This window comes from Sinocyclocheilus grahami, unplaced genomic scaffold (genome assembly GCF_001515645.1).
Source record: "Sinocyclocheilus grahami isolate Dianchi unplaced genomic scaffold, SAMN03320097.WGS_v1.1 scaffold22.1, whole genome shotgun sequence".
Classification (NCBI taxonomy): Eukaryota; Metazoa; Chordata; class Actinopteri; order Cypriniformes; family Cyprinidae; genus Sinocyclocheilus; species Sinocyclocheilus grahami.
This window is the reverse complement of record NW_015505201.1, coordinates 1,382,889-1,401,720: the sequence shown is the minus strand read 5'-3', so window position 1 is coordinate 1,401,720 and position 18,832 is coordinate 1,382,889. Positions and strand designations below refer to the sequence as shown.

At 38.1% G+C, this 18,832-nt stretch overlaps 1 protein-coding gene across 1 annotated transcript in view; it reads left to right on the top strand.

Annotated features, from left to right (window-relative positions):
• pclob (piccolo presynaptic cytomatrix protein b) overlaps positions 1–18,832 on the top strand; it is a 76,735-nt gene that overhangs the window by 23,056 nt on the left and 34,847 nt on the right. The window contains exons 11-16 of the mRNA XM_016243187.1: positions 10–783; positions 937–1,755; positions 1,904–2,803; positions 3,001–4,050; positions 5,895–6,992; positions 18,272–18,748. Coding sequence (XP_016098673.1) covers positions 10–783; positions 937–1,755; positions 1,904–2,803; positions 3,001–4,050; positions 5,895–6,992; positions 18,272–18,748 — 5,118 coding nt within the window. The remainder of the gene's footprint in view (positions 1–9; positions 784–936; positions 1,756–1,903; positions 2,804–3,000; positions 4,051–5,894; positions 6,993–18,271; positions 18,749–18,832) is intronic.

Genomic DNA, 18,832 nt, shown 5'->3' with positions numbered 1-18,832 from the left:
TATCTACAGGTGAAGGAGTGGCTGTGTTTGACCTGCCAAATGCAGAGAACTTCAGGTCCTCCCCCAGCTCAACCACAGTCTAACAAAATACTTCCACCAGCATCTCCACAAAAGGAAAAGACTCCAGAGAAGAAGTCAAGTTTTACAGCTGAGCAGGAAAAGAAACCTCCTATAGAGACCAAAACACTGACAACACCAAATACTCAAATATCTAAACTTGATGCTTCTCCTTCCAAGTCTGCTCCACAACCTAAAAGTGAACAGATTAAAGAAGAGTCAAGTTTCTTTGGCTTTGGTTTCGGTGGTGCTCGATCTCGATCTCCCTCTCCTCAGACTGCTGTCTCTGATAAGGTTTTTGGTTTTGGATCCTCCATCCTCAGCTCAGCATCTAACCTGATCTCTTCGGCTGTTCAGGATGAATCCTCCACCAAAACTCCACCAACATCTCGCAAGGGATCTACAGTTTCCCAGACTTTAAATAAGACCACACCAACACCACCTACTTCTCGAAAAGGATCAGTTGCTCCTCAGGATGCTAAACAAAAACCACCTGAAGGGGAATCAAAGCCAGTTGTTACAACAATACTAGAACCAAAGCCAGTGCAGAAAACCTCAGATCCTAATTCGGCCAAACCTCCACATGCTCCAGAGGAGCTTCCAAAAACCTGTCCATTTTGCAAAGAAACTCTGAAGAAGGACCCACAGAACTACAGCTCTTGTAGTTCTTGCCAGAAAATTGTTTGTAATCTCTGTGGATTCAATCCCAATCCCCATCAAACTGAGGTACCATATGTCAATGTCTTTAACATTTATATATTTATATATGTAAAGGCTCTATTGAAAATGTAAAAAATGAATAATTTTGTGTAGATTTTGACTTTTAAAAGAAAGTATGTTTCATGGTTTCATAAAGTTTTTTTTTTAAATAATCAACAGGTGAAGGAATGGCTATGCTTGGCCTGCCAGGTACAGAGAACCTCAGGACCTCCCCCTGCTCAGCCACAACCGCAGTCCAACAAAGTACCACCAGCATCTCCAGAAAATAAAGTGGCTCAAATTCCAACTTCCCCAGAAAAGAAGCAGAGTGTCCCTGCTGAGCAGGACAATAAACCTCCAGCAGAGACTAAAAAACCTACAATTAGTCTAACTCCAAATGATCAAAAAACTAAAGGTGTAGCTTCTCCTTCCAAACCTGCACCATCATCTAAAGTCGAACAGACTAAGGAAGAGTCTAGTTTCTTTGGCTTTGGTTTTGGAGGTGCTCGATCCCGGTCACCTTCTCCTCAATCTGCTGTCTCTGAGAAAGTTATGGGTTTTGGGTCGTCCTTCCTTAGTTCAGCATCTAATCTGATATCCTCAGCCGTTCAGGATGAGTCATCAACCAAAACTCCACCAAGTTCTCGTAAGGGATCCACTGTGTCCCAAAGTTCTGTTAAGACAACTCCAACACCACCTACCTCTCGAAAAGTTTCAGAAGCTTCACAAGCCACACAAAAACTGGCAGAAGAAGCCAAACTTATTACTACACAGAAACAGGATGAAAAGAAAAAAGAGGGAATTAAACCACAGGATGAGATGACCAAAGAACCAATCGCTGATGTGAAAATTAACAGACCAGTTGCAGAGCTTCCAAAAGCCTGTCCACTCTGTAAAATGGACATAAAGAGGGATCCACCAAATTACAACACTTGCACTGAATGCAAGGACACGGTGTGCAATCTTTGTGGATTTAATCCCATGCCACATCAAACTGAGGTAAGAGCATTTAATTTGTTTCTTTGTATCTCTGTGAGTTGCACATGCATCAGTTATTGCATTAATTCAATTAATTCAGTGTCAATTCAATGTAATTTCAAGAACATCTTTTATTATTTTAATTCTAATTCTGATTATTATCCTACAGGTTAAGAAATGGCTGTGTTTGAACTGCCAGGTGAAGAAAGCTCAAGTGTCTCCCTCTGCCCAACCACAGCCACAGGTTAGCAAAGCATCTACACCAATAATATCAGAAAACAAGGAGGCTCTCATACATACTCCAATTCCAGTGTCTCCAAAAAATAAGCCAGATGTTATTGGGAAGATAAGCACATCAGTTGCTAAAGAGAATCAAGAGAACAAACCTACACAAGCTTCAACACAACCAACTGAAATGCCAAAACATGATCCTTCTCCTGCAAAATCGATTGTACAACAGATACCAGAACCTTCTAAAGAGGAATCAGGTTTCTTTAGCTTTGGTTTTGGTGGTGCTCGATCTGGATCCCCTCAGCCTTCAGTGACTGCTGTCTCAGGGAAGGTTCTGGGATTTGGATCCTCCTTTTTGAACTCTGCATCTAATCTTATCTCCTCAGCTGTTCAAGATGAGTCCTCCAAACCGCCACCAACTTCTCGTAAGACTTCCACAGCTTCTGAAACATCTGTAAAGACTACAACACCACCAACATCTCACAAGGCATCTGTGGTTTCCCAAACTTCAGTTAAGACTACACCAACACTACCCGCTTCTCGGAAAGGATCTGTTACTTCTCAACAAGTTCCTCCTACTGGTGACACAAAGGCACCTATAACAGACAAGCCAAAGGAGAACAAAACCGATGAGAAGCAGGTGCAACAGGCTTCAGCAGTACCTGAAGCTTCAGTAGTAGCAGTGGCAGCTCCTAAAGCAGAAACCAGAGCATGTCCTATTTGCAAAGTGGATCTTAATGTGGGTTCAAAGGACATCCCTATCTACAGGACCTGCACTGAGTGCAAGAACACTGTTTGTAACCTCTGTGGATTCAAACCAACACCCCATCAAACAGAGGTAAGAGAATGCTACTGTTCTGTTGCTAACACTCTTTTAACAGAGCAGATTAATTTACACTTATCTAAAATGCTTGGTCGCTCCAGCTCCAGTGTATTTTGTTTAGTGGTCTCCATGAAAAATCAATCTCATATTTATTTTCCATCAATATCATGGAAGAACGAAGTCAAGAATTACTTTTTAATCTCTCCTTACAGGTAAATGAATGGCTTTGTTTGAACTGCCAAACAAAGCGAGCATTAAATGGAATGGAACCACAAGGAACTCCAAAAATGAAGACCCATGAACAACCTGAAAATGTCTCCACCTCAGCACCGCATCTAAGAACAGAAAGTATAACACCAGGGGCACCATCATTAGTGTCAACCGTGGTTCCTAATGTTGCTGAAACCCAGAAGAAAGAGATTCAAACTGCAGCCATCCTTGATAAAACTAAGACTCCTGTTTCAGTGGATGTCCAAAAGAAAGAATCAGTCTCAGCTTCACCACAACCACTAGAGACAAACATAAAGGTACAACCTGCATCATCTAAGAAGAAAGAAACATCAGATTCAAAGAGAGACAAAGAAACTGACACACTCTTAAAGGAGTCTGACAAGTCTCCAGAAAAATCTGCTCCACCTCCACAGGCAGAGCCACCAAAACAGGAATCCAGGTTCTTTGGTTTTGGATTTAGTGGTCCTAAGGTACAACCTGCTTCCTCTAAGCCATCTGAGTCAACCACAGGGAAACTCTTTGGCTTTGGTGGCTTGACAGAAACGGCTAGATCTCGATCACCATCACCACAGTCTGTTTCTGCTGTGTCTGGAAAAGTTCTGGGCTTTGGATCCTCTATATTTAGCTCAGCATCTAATTTAATCAGCTCAGCTGTACAGGATGAACCTTCCACAGCACCACCAACTTCTCGAAAAGCATCCACAGTTTCCCAGACCTCTGCTAAGACTACTCCTCCCACATCTCGCAAAGGATCTGCAGTGGCACAAGCCTCTAGTAAGATAGGAGACACCAAATCACATGCAGGGCAAGATGCAGAGAAACCAGCGGAGAAAAAAGCAGAAATCAAGCAAGTCACAGCACCCAAACCACCTCAGAAACCTGCTCCTAAAGAAGGCAAGACCAATTGTCCATTATGCAAAGTGGAACTCAATATTGGTTCAGAGGATGCCAAGAATTTTAACGCATGCACAGAATGCAAGACAACAGTGTGCAACCAATGTGGATTTAATCCAATGCCTCGTCAAACAGAGGTAAGACATTTAACCTTTACTTTTAAGACTTTTAAGAACCATGTACCATTCTTGTCTTTTATTCCATTATACTGTATATACAGTATTTACATACAGTACGCCAGTATAACTTGCATTTTCATCATATTACAGAACATAACAATGTGACTGGCATTCTGGAAATTTATTTTTTTAAATGTAACTATTTTTATTTATTTTGTTTTACATTTTTTAGACATTCCAAAAAAGTTACATTCAAAAACAGTTTCACATTTCACCATGCATTTTTAGTCTTCTATCATTAAGCTCAAATTTCACTTATAGTTTTATATCTCTGTTTACTTTGAATGCTGCTAAGTACAGTATATCTTTGACTTTTTTCCGCTAATTGCTTATTTGCTTTATTTTGTTTTTAAAATCAATATTTAAGAGGAGCCATTTGTAGTCTAGGGCTGTCAAAATGACTGAAAAACTAAATTCGAATTTTCTGCTTAAATATTATAAAAATTCAAATTATATTCGAATTTAAAAGGCATAATTTCAGTTAGGGGGAAAAAAGCTTTTGGCTTCTCTCCTGAGGCCACAAGAGGGCGCATCGAGCAAAATATTATGCACGTTTCTTCAAAGCGTAATAAAATAACACGACTATCTTTGAAAAAAAGTGCATAATGTTTAAAATAATGTTTATAAACCATATAAAATTAATAAACTTTGCTTAAACAATTAGAAAAAAAAACAGCACGATGCATGTATGTATAGTCTAATACAAAGGACCGAAAACCAATCACAAAGAGTAGGCTACTTTCTTCATTTAAAAACATGAGATACAGTGGAATGGGGAAAAAAATGCCATAACGTCTTTAGACATGTTTTTTAAAAGTAGAATTTACATTAATTTTACATGGCTTTCTAAACATGCCGCTCTCTGCGAGACGTGAGTGCAACGCTGATGAACGGCTTGGTTTCAGTTTTGATGTAAACAACATCTTCTCCACACTGATGCTCTCGTTTTTCTGCAATATATGAATGAACAACGTAGCAGCACTGCATCTAATGGGTTCAACTGGATAGGCTAACAAAAGCATTCAAATGCAATCAATGACACATACATCGTCATCGCATCTCGTGCTCCACTGATAAGGCTGCCTGACGGCTGACGCAGACCTTTAATTCAAATGCAACATTTTTGGATTCGAATGTGGAATGTAAACAACATCTTCTCCACACTGATGCTCTCGTTTTTCTGCAATATATGAATGAACAACGTAGCAGCACTGCATCTAATGGGTTCAACTGGATAGGCTAACAAAAGCATTCAAATGCAATCAATGACACATACATCGTCATCGCATCTCGTGCGCCACTGATAAGGCTGCCTGACGGCTGACGCAGACCTTTAATTCAAATGCAACATTTTTGGATTCGAATGTGGATTTTTTTTTTATTCTACGAATATTCGAAATTCGAAAAAAAAAATTTACATCTCTATTGTAGTCATGATGTCAGTGTGGCGAGCCATTGAAATTCCCAAGACAAATTCGCTAGCAGTGTTACTTGAGGCAGTTATTTTGTGTAATTAAGTGGTATAAAAATAAGTTCAACAACAGTTCAACTTTGACCCTCACTGGCTTTTTTATGCATTTCACTTACAGATATGTAAAGTAAGGGTAAAAAAATTTGTCACAGAGCCAATGTTAATGATGTGAATAAGTGTTAATTAATTTTAATTTGTTATATTAATGTATGTTGAAGCAGCAGTTTTTTGTAGTTTATTTATTAGGTTTTCTACATATAAACCTACTGCAAGACATTACAGTAGAGTATGAAATATATTATTGCCAGTAATTGTCTTATAATTATTTCAGGTTGAGGAATGGCTCTGCCTGAATTGCCAGGTACAACGGGCACAGGCAGGGATTAAAACATCTGAAAGTCCCACAGTGAAACCTCAGCCAGTTCACTTAGTGAAAGATGACCAAACTCCATCCAAAGTTGAAAAGATATCTACAGCTCCCGTTGAGTCTAAACCTGATGAGAAACCTGCTGCAGCTGAAAAGAAAGCTGCCCCTGCTCAAGAAATAAAGAAAGAGATCTCAGTTCCAAGCCCACAACAAAAGGCAGGTACTGACTCTAAGGCAACTGATACAATCACCCCAAGAAGAGAGCCTCCTAAGCAAAACGATACTCAACAAGATCCTGCGAAAACACAACAACAGCCACCCAAAGATACAGCCACTCCCGTAAAATCTGTTCCACCTGCCGAGGTTGGACCCCCAAAACAGGAATCAAATTTCTTTGGTTTTGGATTAGGTGGTCCTAAAGCACAGCCTACTTATTCTAAACCATCTGAGTCAACCACAGGAAAGTTCTTTGGTGGATTTGTTGGACTGACAGAAACGACTAGATCTCGGTCACCCTCACCACAGTCAGTTTCTGCTGTCTCCGGGAAAGTTCTGGGCTTTGGATCCTCATTATTTAGCTCGGCGTCTAATCTGATCTCCTCAGCTGTTCAAGATGAGCCATCCACAACACCTCCAACTTCACGAAAAGGCTCCACAGTTTCTACTGAGTCTGGTAAATCTACCACAGCACCAGCTTCTCGCAAAGGCTCAGTGGCCTCTGCCAAGGCTACACCTCCAACATCTCGCAAAGGATCTGTTGCAACAGAAACTAAGAAGGTACTTCCTGAAAAAGAGAACAAACCACCTGTTGAAAAGAAACCAGAGCAGCACAATGAGGCCAAAGTATCAAGGATACCTACTTCAGAAAAGGATAAACCTGAAACTGGACAGGATAAATTAGTAAAAGATCCTGAAAGTGCACCCCAACCATCCACCTGCCCACTCTGCAAAGTGAATCTTAACATGGGCTCGAAGGACCCTCCTAATTACAACACCTGCACTGAATGTAAAAGCGTTGTATGTAATCTCTGTGGATTTAACCCCATGCCTCACCTTGCTGAGGTGAGTCATTGAATATTTTGTTGTCTTAAGTCTTTGTTTCTGAAGGTCTGGTTTTAATATGTGTCTTCAGTAAGTAGATACTTAAAGTGTTGATTGTTAATTTAATTTGATTTCCTCACTGAAGTACTTTAGACTCTTGTTTGGGAGTCACTACTCGAAAGGCTCTGACTGATATCCAAGTCTGATATCTTTCTTAACTCTTATGCATTGGTGACTAATTAGCCAATGTTCTTGGGTGCATGAGTCTGACAGACAGAAAATCTGGAGTGGTGGGTTCTCCAACATGCAGTTCGTAACCTCTGTTATGCCCACTCATTCTCCAGATGGCTCTTTCCAAATGATTGTAATCTCACTAAATCTCTACAAGGCCTGAGGATGCAGTAGAAGAGCCAATAAATGCATTAGCATTCTGCAGGGACCAGTGAGTGATTGGCATTCTTTCAGGTTTGGCCAATAACAGCCGATGTAGATTGAGTCAACAAAACCCTACTAAGAAATTAAGTGACTTGTGAATCCAAAGCCTAGAAAATGAAAGTGGGCTCTATTGTCCCTTTGGTGATTTAAAACTGCTAATAAATTAAACTGTTTGGGAATTCAAAGCGTAAAAATTCAAGTGAACAGTAGTGTTGCTGTGATGATTTAAAACTGCTGTTTGTATGCAAAACAAGACAATTTAAAATTATTTTTTTAAATTTTGCATGCCCTCTGCATTGCAAATGTGGACAAACTTTTATTTGGTGAGAAAAATTGGCCCAGGCCTTGAGTAAACACTAAGCTTGGAGAGCAGAGGCGGTAATCTGCATGAGTGGTATTTCTGAGAGTGTAGCTTCATGCTAATGCTGAAACGTGCTGAGTGCTGACTCTGGGGGAAGAATCCCTGTGTTTGACCAAAATGTGTGATTACGTAACAGGCTGATTGAAGAAATCCACAGCTTGAAGCTCACTGTTAAAGTGATCGAGGGTTTGAATATGGAGATGGGTGGTGTGCCTTATGATATCCCAATAAATGGAGGTGGTGATGAGGGTGGGGGCTGGGTGAGTTGTCAGACATCTTTCTCGTGCTTGTGGACTGATGGACTAAAGCTCCCATGCCATCTGCAGCGTGCACATGGCCACTTCCACAGCATGTCAGCCGTCCATCGTTTATGCTAATATGACTTCCTGTGCATGTGACCCCAACAAGCTGTGTTCATTGCTTTCATCAGAACTGTGATTGCAGAAGTAATTTAATGAGAAAACTGTTTGATTTATGGATTGGTGGATTATTACAGCACACTGAAGGAAATGGCATGAGAATAAGGCATGTTACAGTATTTAATATTCTGTAATGATCGTCTGTTCTGTATCCAGCTGCAGCTGTTCTCTGTCAGTGGTGCACTGCAAATCATATACTGTACGAGCGTAGCATCGCTGTGTTTTTTTTCTCTCCATCATTTTGAAACACTTGTATTTTTTTTTTGATTTCAGTTATTTAGAAAGTGTAAATAATATAATAGGCTACAATGGGCTAACATTTGGAGATTTCAATTTTGAATTAATCAGTAAACACTTGACTGTGTCAGGAAAGCTGTTAACCTGGTAAAATATGCTCCTATGGTGCCTTTACTCTGACAAGCTATAGGAACTCTGTTTTGACAGTCAGCTTGTATCTCATTTACTGCCTGATGTGCATGCTAATGAACTATCGCCTGTAATCCACTGTTTCCTAAAATTGTGGATCAGTGCAAATACATTTATGCCACGTTTTTGTAATCAGTATATTTGCAGCTGAAAAATGCACCATGTGTGTGCAATGTAGAAACTGTCGATGGGCAAATTTAATTATAACAGAATTTACTTTGTTGGGGTGTTCTGTACACCCATGTAGGTCCAGTTACAGGATAATATCATCTGATATCAGCTTATGGAAAAAGTATGCACTATTATGTGGACATTTTATCAGTTGGTATTTGCATTGTTACTGTATAGTTTAAAAGTTAGTGGTTTATAAATAGGCATTTATTGCATTCATAGATTTAATGGATTTGTTTTTTTTGTTCTGTCCTTTTATTATTCAGTCCATGGGGTCACACTATCTAAAACATTTTCATTTTATATATTTTTTTAGAAGTATCTGCAGAAGATGGCCCACTTAGAAACAGACAGCCTTGCATTTGTATGTGCTAAATCATATTTGGCACTGCGCTTTCATCCTGCCCTTTTGGATATGACACAGTCAGTCTCTTGTAATATGCCCTTAGCATGAGCCTTTAACTCTGGCCTCTACAATCCTGCACCTTCACACAAGAAAACGAAGCCTGTGCTTCTGATGTTAATTGAAAAATACAGTGTATGCCCAAAAAGCCTTTTGAATGACAATGCACATTCACATATCCGTCATGCGTAAGGCTGTAGGCATAGCTTCAAACGCTGATGCGTGATATTAAGATATTTAGTGATATGCCGTGTCCGCATCTGGCACACCGTTGGCCAAAAATAGCTTTAGATTTTAATCTACCTCAGCTAGCATTGTGACAGCGGCTCCAAGAAAACTGTCACTGGACCCAAGGGGACTTGTGTATTTTTGGATGCCATCTAACAGTCTAATGCTGACGTCTTACTTTTTGCAATTGCAGATTTTGAATAAACGAAAAATAAAGACATTTTTAATAAGTAGTTAGTTATGAAAGATAGAATAATGATGTTATATTTAGGTGAACGTTTAGGGTGATAATCTATAATACATTGTCATATATTTTAAAGGGGTTATATTATACTAATTTAGCATTTTTATTTATTTTTTATTTTTTTCATTTACAATGATAGTCAAGGTTTCTTGCACCAAAATATGTGATCATTTTTAATTTTACGTTACCACCTTAACGCAGTGATTACCTGCATGCACTAGACAAGCAACTGCTATTGACTGCTAATCGATAGCTTTCTCCAAGTATTATAGATTTTATTTTTTCTGATGTCAGAAATCCAATAATGTCTGATTTCTTTAGTGCAGTCTGTTTAGTCTGTTTGTACTTAATAAAGCTTTCAGTTCCTTCCAGTTGTATAGCTACTGTATATGAAATTCTTATTGCTAAAGAGAAATTAAATTTTGTACACTAACATGTCCATTTATAATGATAGTCAAGGTTTCTTTGCACCAAAATATGTGATCATTTTTAATTTTACGTTACCACCTTAACGCAGTGATTACCTGCATGCACTAGACAAGCAACTGCTATTGACTGCTAATCGATAGCTTTCTCCAAGTATTATAGATTTTATTTTTTTTGATGTCAGAAATCCAATAATGTCTGATTTCTTTAGTGCAGTCTGTTTAGTCTGTTTGTACTTAATAAAGCTTTCAGTTCCTTCCGTTGTATAGCTACTGTATATGAAATTCTTATTGCTAAAGAGAAATTAAATTTTGTACACTAACATGTCCATTTATAATGACAGTCAAGGTTTCTTGCACCAAAAACATCTGTGATATTTAGTTTACATTACCATTTCCACCTTAGTGCAGTAATGTCCTTCGCTAACCAAGCAACTGCCATTAAGATGAATGGAAATGCAAATCGTTAGCTTTCTCCAGGTATTTATATGTCTCTTTTTTTTCTGATGTCAGAAATCCAACCATTTCCACTTTCTTTAGTGCAGCTTTATTGCAATGGATAGTTTGTTTGTACTTGAGATGAAACTTTCATTTTCTTCCAGTTGTTTACATAGCTACTGTATATGCAACTCTTATTGCAAGCGAGAAATACAATTTCATATGATATGCCTCCTTTAAAGAACAGAGTGTTCTGTTTTGTCTTATATGCAGTAATGGACTGAGCAGCGGTGATTACTGACTGCTGTGTTTCCTCATTGTTCCTCTGGTGGTAAAACACTGGTGCCCAGCTGTGCCCGAGAGAGTTGTGTATCCTCTCGATGGGATCGAGTTTTCTATGGCATGCCATTAACACGAAACAATGCGCTGGTGGTTTACACAACATGGCCATTGTCACCACACACACAGTTTCTCTCTTCCTCTTTTTCTCCTTTAAGTCTTGTGTGTGCGCACATGTGTGGGTGTGTTTTGGTGTGTCTGTGTGTTTGTGCCCTGGATGCTTTATGCACAGTAATATGATCATCCCAGTGGTACATTGTGTGGAAAAGAGTTCAAGGTGTGTTCTGCTTGCTAATAAATGATGCTTATTATACTGAGAATCTGAGAGGCATGTAAAACCCGCTAGACTAATTTAATGGCATTAACTAACTCATATCGTGTAACCTCACCTGCAAGGGGCTACAGTCGATCTTTTTATGGGGCCAAGCACCAAAGGCGTGTGGGCATATATTGTATCTGTTAGTCATCTTAATCTTTCTCTGCTGCTTTTTTCTGTCATTTAGTCTGTGGCAGCCCCTAGAACCGTATGGTAAATCGTTGGGAAATTTGGCACATTGATTGAGGAGTGTCTTCTTGATCCTGATGGCAACATTCTTCCACCTACAGTTGAAAGTTTTAGATACACTATTGTTCAAAAGTTGTTCATAAGTTTAATATTTTAGAAATTAGACCTTTATTCAGCAAGAATGGATTAAATTGATTAAAGGTGACAGTAAAACATGTATAATGTTACCAAAAAAAATTCTGTTTCAAATAAATGCTGTTCTTGTGAACTTTCTATTCATCAAAGAAGACTGAAAAAATGTATCATGGTTTCCACAAAAATATTAGGCAGCACAACTGTTTTCAACCTGGATAATAATTAGAAATGTTTCTTGAGCACCAAATTATCATATTAGAATGGTTTCTGAAGGATCATGACACTGAAGATTGGAGTAATGGCTGCTGAAAATTCAGCTTTGTGTCACATTAATAAATTAAATTTTTAAATATATTAAAATAGAAAATTAAATCTAATATTATTTCACAATATAAGTTTTACTGTATTATTTAATCAGATAATGATTGATGATCTTATGAGACTTCTTTCAAAAAAAAAAAATCTGCCTGAGTCCAAACTCTGAACCGGAAGTGTGCGTTTTAGCTTTATTACCTTTTTAACCAAATAGTATAATTTTTATCATAGTATCATTTTTCTTTGAATTTTAAAAAACTGCTGATTTCAATTTATTCCCAACAGATATATAATTTTTTATTTTGTCGAAAGAATCATTTTAACCTCATCTGACAGTTTTCATCGGATTATCCCTCCTTTTTACCAAAGAATACCAAAAGAATTTGCATGTATGGGTCAAGAATTTTGACACAAGTATTGAAAATCAGGAAGCGAGGCTATTTTTTCACAATGCTGTGATGTATTTACGTTGAAATGACTAGCAGAATTATTCTGGTGACAGCCACCTACTAGTATGGAAATGGCTCAGATTGACTGTAGCATTGCTACAAAGTTAATAGTGAGGATGCTAAATGTTGAAACAAAAGATTTCATACTGAAAAGTAACTCTGTATTTGCCATTAACACTAAGCTTTAGGTCAAAAGCAATAATGCAATAATGAATCTGCTTTTAGCCTTTGAACCAGTTGTTTTCAAAACACAAGCTGTCAGCGGTTGTCATGACTACCCAAATCTGTGCAGCCTTACAAGGTATATTCCACAAATCGACTTTGCATTACAATATTCCATTCTACAAGTGTGCTGCTTGGCTTCATAATTGCTGCTTGCAGCAATGTTTTTAATGCACAGGCAAAGAAATAGGTAATGAGATGTAAGTCTATTGCTTTAATTTCTTTCTATATTGGAATGATTTTAGAGCGATTCTGCAGCAAGCACAATTTTCAGGAATTACACTGCAACAAATCTAATTCTCCTAATCGTTGACCTGCACAGTCTTAATCAAATTTATAGGTTGCACGCACTCCAATGCATGAGATTGCCTCCGTCACAAATGCTGCAGGAATCACAGACAGCTGCAGGAAGAGATATTTCATATTCTCGAATGCAGACGGCAACTGTTGCCGAGTCAAAAAGGAGAGCTGCCCTGGAGGAGACAGTGGGTGTATAAATAGTCTGAGGCGAGACTAGAGAGATGCGCCTAACCTTTTTTTCCCTTCTCGCAAGCTGCTTTTAAAGCAGTGAGCTCTCTAGATGCTCCTACAGCATGTCTGTGCATGTTTGGCTCTTTAAATGAGAGCAGTCAATAGAACATCACTAAGGCACAAACAGAGCATTTTGAAGCACTCAGCATAGTTTGGTCATTTATAAAGAAAATTGCACCTGAGATAAATTGCATGTCTTCAATTAAACTTTTTGCTGAGGCACGCAAGAATAAAAAGAGGATATTGTCTAAAAAAAAAAAAAAACTTCTCTACACCTCTCTTTCTGTTTATCTGCTTTCTGGCACACCGGTGGGCGGCACGGTTTGGCTCTGTGCCTTCAGTGCCGAGCACTCTGCTTATTACAGATTAGTAGGTCAAGATTCTCTATTATCATTGGGCCTGATTTATTGGGGCTGTACCACTGCGGGGGTGGTTGAAAGCTCACTATATTAGCCAGTTACAACCGTTGCCAAAGGCAGCTGCCAGGAATCAATATGGTGTCAGACGCTGCTCTGCAGTGCTGTGGTCCCATGGAGGAATAGCACCTCTAATATATAACTTTGGCTATAAATTCATCTACTTCTCAAATACAAATCTTTTCCCGATTTGTAGTACAGGCAGGCTGACAAAATAAAAAAACTCTGGCTGATGCTTACTGGGCTGTAGTTTTATTTCACCTGGAATGTGCCATGAGATGTTTTAGAATATTATGCAAACTTGTGGCATGTTACTACTAAATGCAATTGTATACTTTTTGAAAGAGCTGCAGCTTGGAACGCTGTTAGTATGCATTTATTTACAGAGCAAGCTTTTGCAGCAGTGAATGTTGAATACAAAGTGTTATTATCTTAATGGCTTTTGGCATTGCAGATTGTACTGCCCTTAGCTTGTCTTAAGGAGCTCTTAAGGAATAATGCAATTGTCTAGATGGCTGGAGAGTAACAGGTTGCAGTGAGTATAGCTTTCAGATATTGAAAAGATGCAACTTATATGGCTAAGCCATTCGCTATTACCCCAAGTCATCCTGGATGGTTGAAATTTAACAAATTTAACAGATTAGAGCTTGGTAAAAGGTCAGATATCTCCTTCAGTGGAGTATGCCTTGTTGTGGTGCTGTAAGGCTTGATGAGTCTTATCATCAGAGAACTGATGTGTTTTTCTCTGGGGTTAATCGCTGAGAACAAAGGCACATATGTGGCCTGTCTCTAGGCCTGCTGGTCCTTGCTAGTTGTGTGTAATTAAGGAGGACTTTGCATGGCCTTCAGAACCAGCTGCGGCGGACACAGATGTATTTGCGCAACAGGAAGGACCAAGTAATAATACTATTCACAGACATTCTACTAGGATGCTACCATCGCAACATAAAATTAGGACTATGGACAGCCAAGAACACTGGACATAAGAACATAATGCAGCAGTAAACTTGAGTATACATATGTATCTTACATTAATGAGGAAAAAAATTAACTTAAATGATTTTAGCAAATGGCTGCAATATAACAAAAGAGTGAAAAATTTAAGGGGGTCTGAATACTTTCCGTACCCACTGTACGTAGAGAACCAGTGATGTCAGATATTTAAATGTTATTTTTTATATCATGTTAGTATTTGTTGTATTATTTACTAGATTTATTGAGTACTGAATGTTGAACCTTATTAGAAGCACTTTATTCTATGTGAAGCCTCTCTTGCTCAGCAGTACCCTTGAGGGCTGAAAAAAGGGTGGGAAACGAAAAACAAAACATTTATTTTCAGGGTGTTCATAAAAGCATGATTCCTAGGTCTGGAAAAGTTATGCAAATTTAATAGATTCTTAAAAGGTCAAATAAAATTAATTTTTGACTAATTCAATGTCAGTCAATGCATTTTTGGTTATAGTCCGTATTTCAAGAAATTACTATTTGTGAGTGCAACTGTGAGATACACGCACATACATCTAAATAATAAATATAAGTCATCACAAACAACTGAAAAAATGACGGAAGTTCTGAAAACGCTACTTTAAACATACAAGAGAAAATCTTTGTCAGTCAAACATTGTAAATTGTAAGATGGAGTTTGTACCAGTGTACTATAGTTTTGGCATTTCATATTCCATAGTAAATGCCATGAATGGCAAAACAAGTGCAACCAGCCATACTAACACTGTGAGGTGGGAAGCTATGATGTTGGGTAATGTTGCGTGATCTTCCACTGCTGCATTGCATGAAAAAAGTCATAGTAAAACAGAGTGCAGAATTTATTGTTCTCATTCTTATGTTGGCTGGATTGTTATCTTTTATAGCATTGGTAAGAATGTGCTCAAAATTGTAGGTGTTTGTGTTTTTTTTTTTCTTGTGAAATATTATTTCCTCATCTATCAGAGACAGATTGTTTCTGTCTCTTACCTCTCCCTGTGGAAGTATTTCCATAGTGTAAGATGTGAAACTAACAAATATGCAGTATAAGCCCATTTTTCTCAGAGAAGCGTAAATCACCCACAAATGAATCATATATGTATCGCAAAGGAATCATGGCTTTGTTAATCAAGGACGCTGTCGCTGACATTGGTATTTCTTCCCAAATACTTGAGCAGACATAATTGATCTTAGAAAGTAATATCTCTCCTTAACTGCTCTTTGTAGAATAAATGTAATCACCATGGCATGTAGTCAGATTGATCTGAAAAGCATACTTCTGCTGTTGCCCTTTTCTCATTTCTCTACTGTGATAAAAAGCAGACAAGTAAAGTTGAGGAAGATCATTTAGATAACATAGAGAGATAATTTTATAAGTGACTGAAGATATTTTGCTGCTTTAGATTGCGAATGCTGGCAAAATATTCTTAAAAAGAAAAACGGTCATATCCCGACACTATTGGAATCACCATAGTTTGCATATCTATTTATTCTGCAAAAATAAGAAAATCTAATTCTGTGTGCTGATTGGAGTTATGTGAATCCCAAAATAATAAGACAGATCAGTCATGTAGTTCAGGCAACACACAGGCTAATTGATTTTAAAAATATGCAGTTTTGCGCGTCCTTGTTTAGCACCTTGATTAAGCACTTTTTGGATAATTTCCTGTTTGTAGCACTCACAATTCAGTCTTTTAGTTTTTTCGGTTTTATTTATGTGCCGTGATCAGCACTCTACATTGCCTGCAGTACTGACAAGCAGCAGTGATGAGGACATTCTTTCACAAAGTCGTACATTCTGGAAAAGATGATTGGTTCTTTTTATTGTTAATTAATCTCCTGATTGGTCTCCCTGCTCTGATGGTCCTCTGCGTTGAATCAGGCTTCTCCTGATTTGCATATGTATAAGCCGTCAAGTTTCCAATTAGTGGTGATGATCGCATCTTTTACTAAATCCATAGCCAGTGTTGAAATGAGCTTGTTCTCATTTATTTTTGCAACCATGGGCATTTCTATTCATGTTATGTCTGTGTTTGTGAGTTAATTTATCTTGCTCTAATAAGGGAAATTTGCATATCTAGTTTATAGTAAGCTAGTATCTTGTATATCATGTTCGTATTTGTTGCATTATTTACAGGATTTATTAAGTACTGGATGCTGAACCTTAATAGAAGCACTTTATTTCTCATGAAGCTTCTCTTGCTCAGAAGTGCCCTTAAGGGCTTTTCTCAATAAACAAGCTGCTCTAGGCAGTTGCCTCACCAATGTGACTCCATTACTACTAATTATTCACAAATTTGCCCAAATTTACAAAACTACAAAGTTTTTCCAATCTGTTGCTGTTTATTAAGTTTGTAGATTAAAATGTAATTGTCTTTTGGAACACTTTTATAAGATTTCAGTAGAATTAGCATGTTCATGTACACTAGCATGTTGCTAAGATTACAGTTCAATAGCATAAACAAAATATTGAGCCAACTAGTACATTATGATAATCATTTTGAACTTTGATTAATTGTGCCTTCTGTCTGAGTTGCAATGCTTTCAGCCTGCCTATACACACCTAAGGTGCATTAAGATGCTGTCTAGTTAGGCAGCTCACTAGGTTTTGATACAGAACTAAAGGCAGACTGTGCTGTTGGGGACATACATCTTATCTGGTTTCCATGGTGACACTTTGTAATGACCCAGTCAAACCCTTGTTCTTTTGTTCTGGTATTTTATTGTAATTCATGCGTTCTGAAGAGGAAGGCTGTCTTGATCTACCTCATTGACTTATCCTCTTTGTCTGTGATTGCATGTGTCTACCATCATCTGGTTATGACTCATTTATTCTTTCTAGTACACAATGTTAAAAAGATCCAGAATACATCTGTCAGCTTTCTGTTGCATTCATTAATAAAATGTCATTAGATCAAGAGAGATGAAATACAAATGATCTACAAACAGGGAGATTTAGCAGCATTTTTAATAGATAGCCATATTGAGCTATGTAAAGGAGTTACAGCTTCAGTCTGGAGTTAGTCTTGGGATTTGTCTTTCAATTTCTTTCCTTTGGAATGCATTTGCATACCCATGCTTTTTAAATTATTTGATTTACAATGCAATTTCTAAGAAAATGTTTGTCTATAATCACAGCTTTGTGAATAAGCCTTTGAGTATGACAAAAATGGCAGAGGGGGTGTTACATCATAAAGAACAGTGTTCAAGTGAATTCATGTGCCTATGAATTATGGTTTGTTTACGTCACTGGATGTGGGAATAAACCCTAATCTCCTGTTAAGACTGTGTGTGTGTGTGTGTGTGTGTGTGTGTGTGTTTGTGTGTGTTTGTGTGTGTGTGTGTGTGTGTGTGTGTGTGTGTGTGTGTGTGAGTGTGCACGAGCGTGCATGTTTTATAATCATAGCATGTCCTCAGTGCAAGCATGTTTTCTCATTCTTTCTCACACACACACACACACACACACCCACACCCACGTGTAAAGACCTGTAAGCGCTGTCCCCTGTAGGAACAGAGACAGGTGTTTTTCTGCTGCTTTAACTTGCCAGAATAATGAAAAGAAAAGTGCCTTTGTAAAATTGCTGAGGACAGTGTGTTTATTGTTCATTTGATTGCTGTTCTCTGCAGTCTTTCAATAAATTACATGCCCTAAGGGTTTAGTAATTTATTCAAACATATTTAATTTGGGGGGGTGGGGGGATATAATATTATGGTGCGGCAATAAGGACCATCAGAATATTTGGTGACACTATATTAATAGGATGTCTGTATTTCTGAAATATTTTCTTAATGTTATTTAAATAAAAAATTATTTTCTACAGTATATTTATCAAATCTTGTATGTGTCTTTTTTCCAGGCTGAGTGGTTGTGCTTGAATTGTCAAACACAGAGAGCTCTAGCTGATCAGCTGGGAGACATGGGAAAAATACCAATATCCAGCCCAAAAGACAAGTCTACAGTCACATCCAAAATACAGCTGCCTGAGACTCCTGCACCTGCACAGACACCTAATCCAAAATCTGAGCCAAAACCATCACCTGGAAAGCAGGCAGAGGAGGAGAAAACCATTTCTACTACTGTTGCAAAGGCAGCGGAGACCACTCCAGTGGTCCCTGCACCTCTCTCTGTTGTTCCTACCACATATATGCTGCAGACAGGGATGACAGCTGTGGTGGCACCAATACCAGCTGCAGAGACTCAGAAAGCTGTTTTTACTGCTGCTGAGGTCACTTTAAAAGAAACAGGCAAAGACAAAGTCCCTGTCGAGACACAAGTAGAAACAGAACCGATGTCTATGCTTCCAGCAGTGCCAACTGAGGCAAATGTAGTAAAGGTATAATGTTACATATACATTAATGAGCAATGCATTTTTTTAATTTTATAATTTAAACATTTGTTTTATATTATTATTTTATTT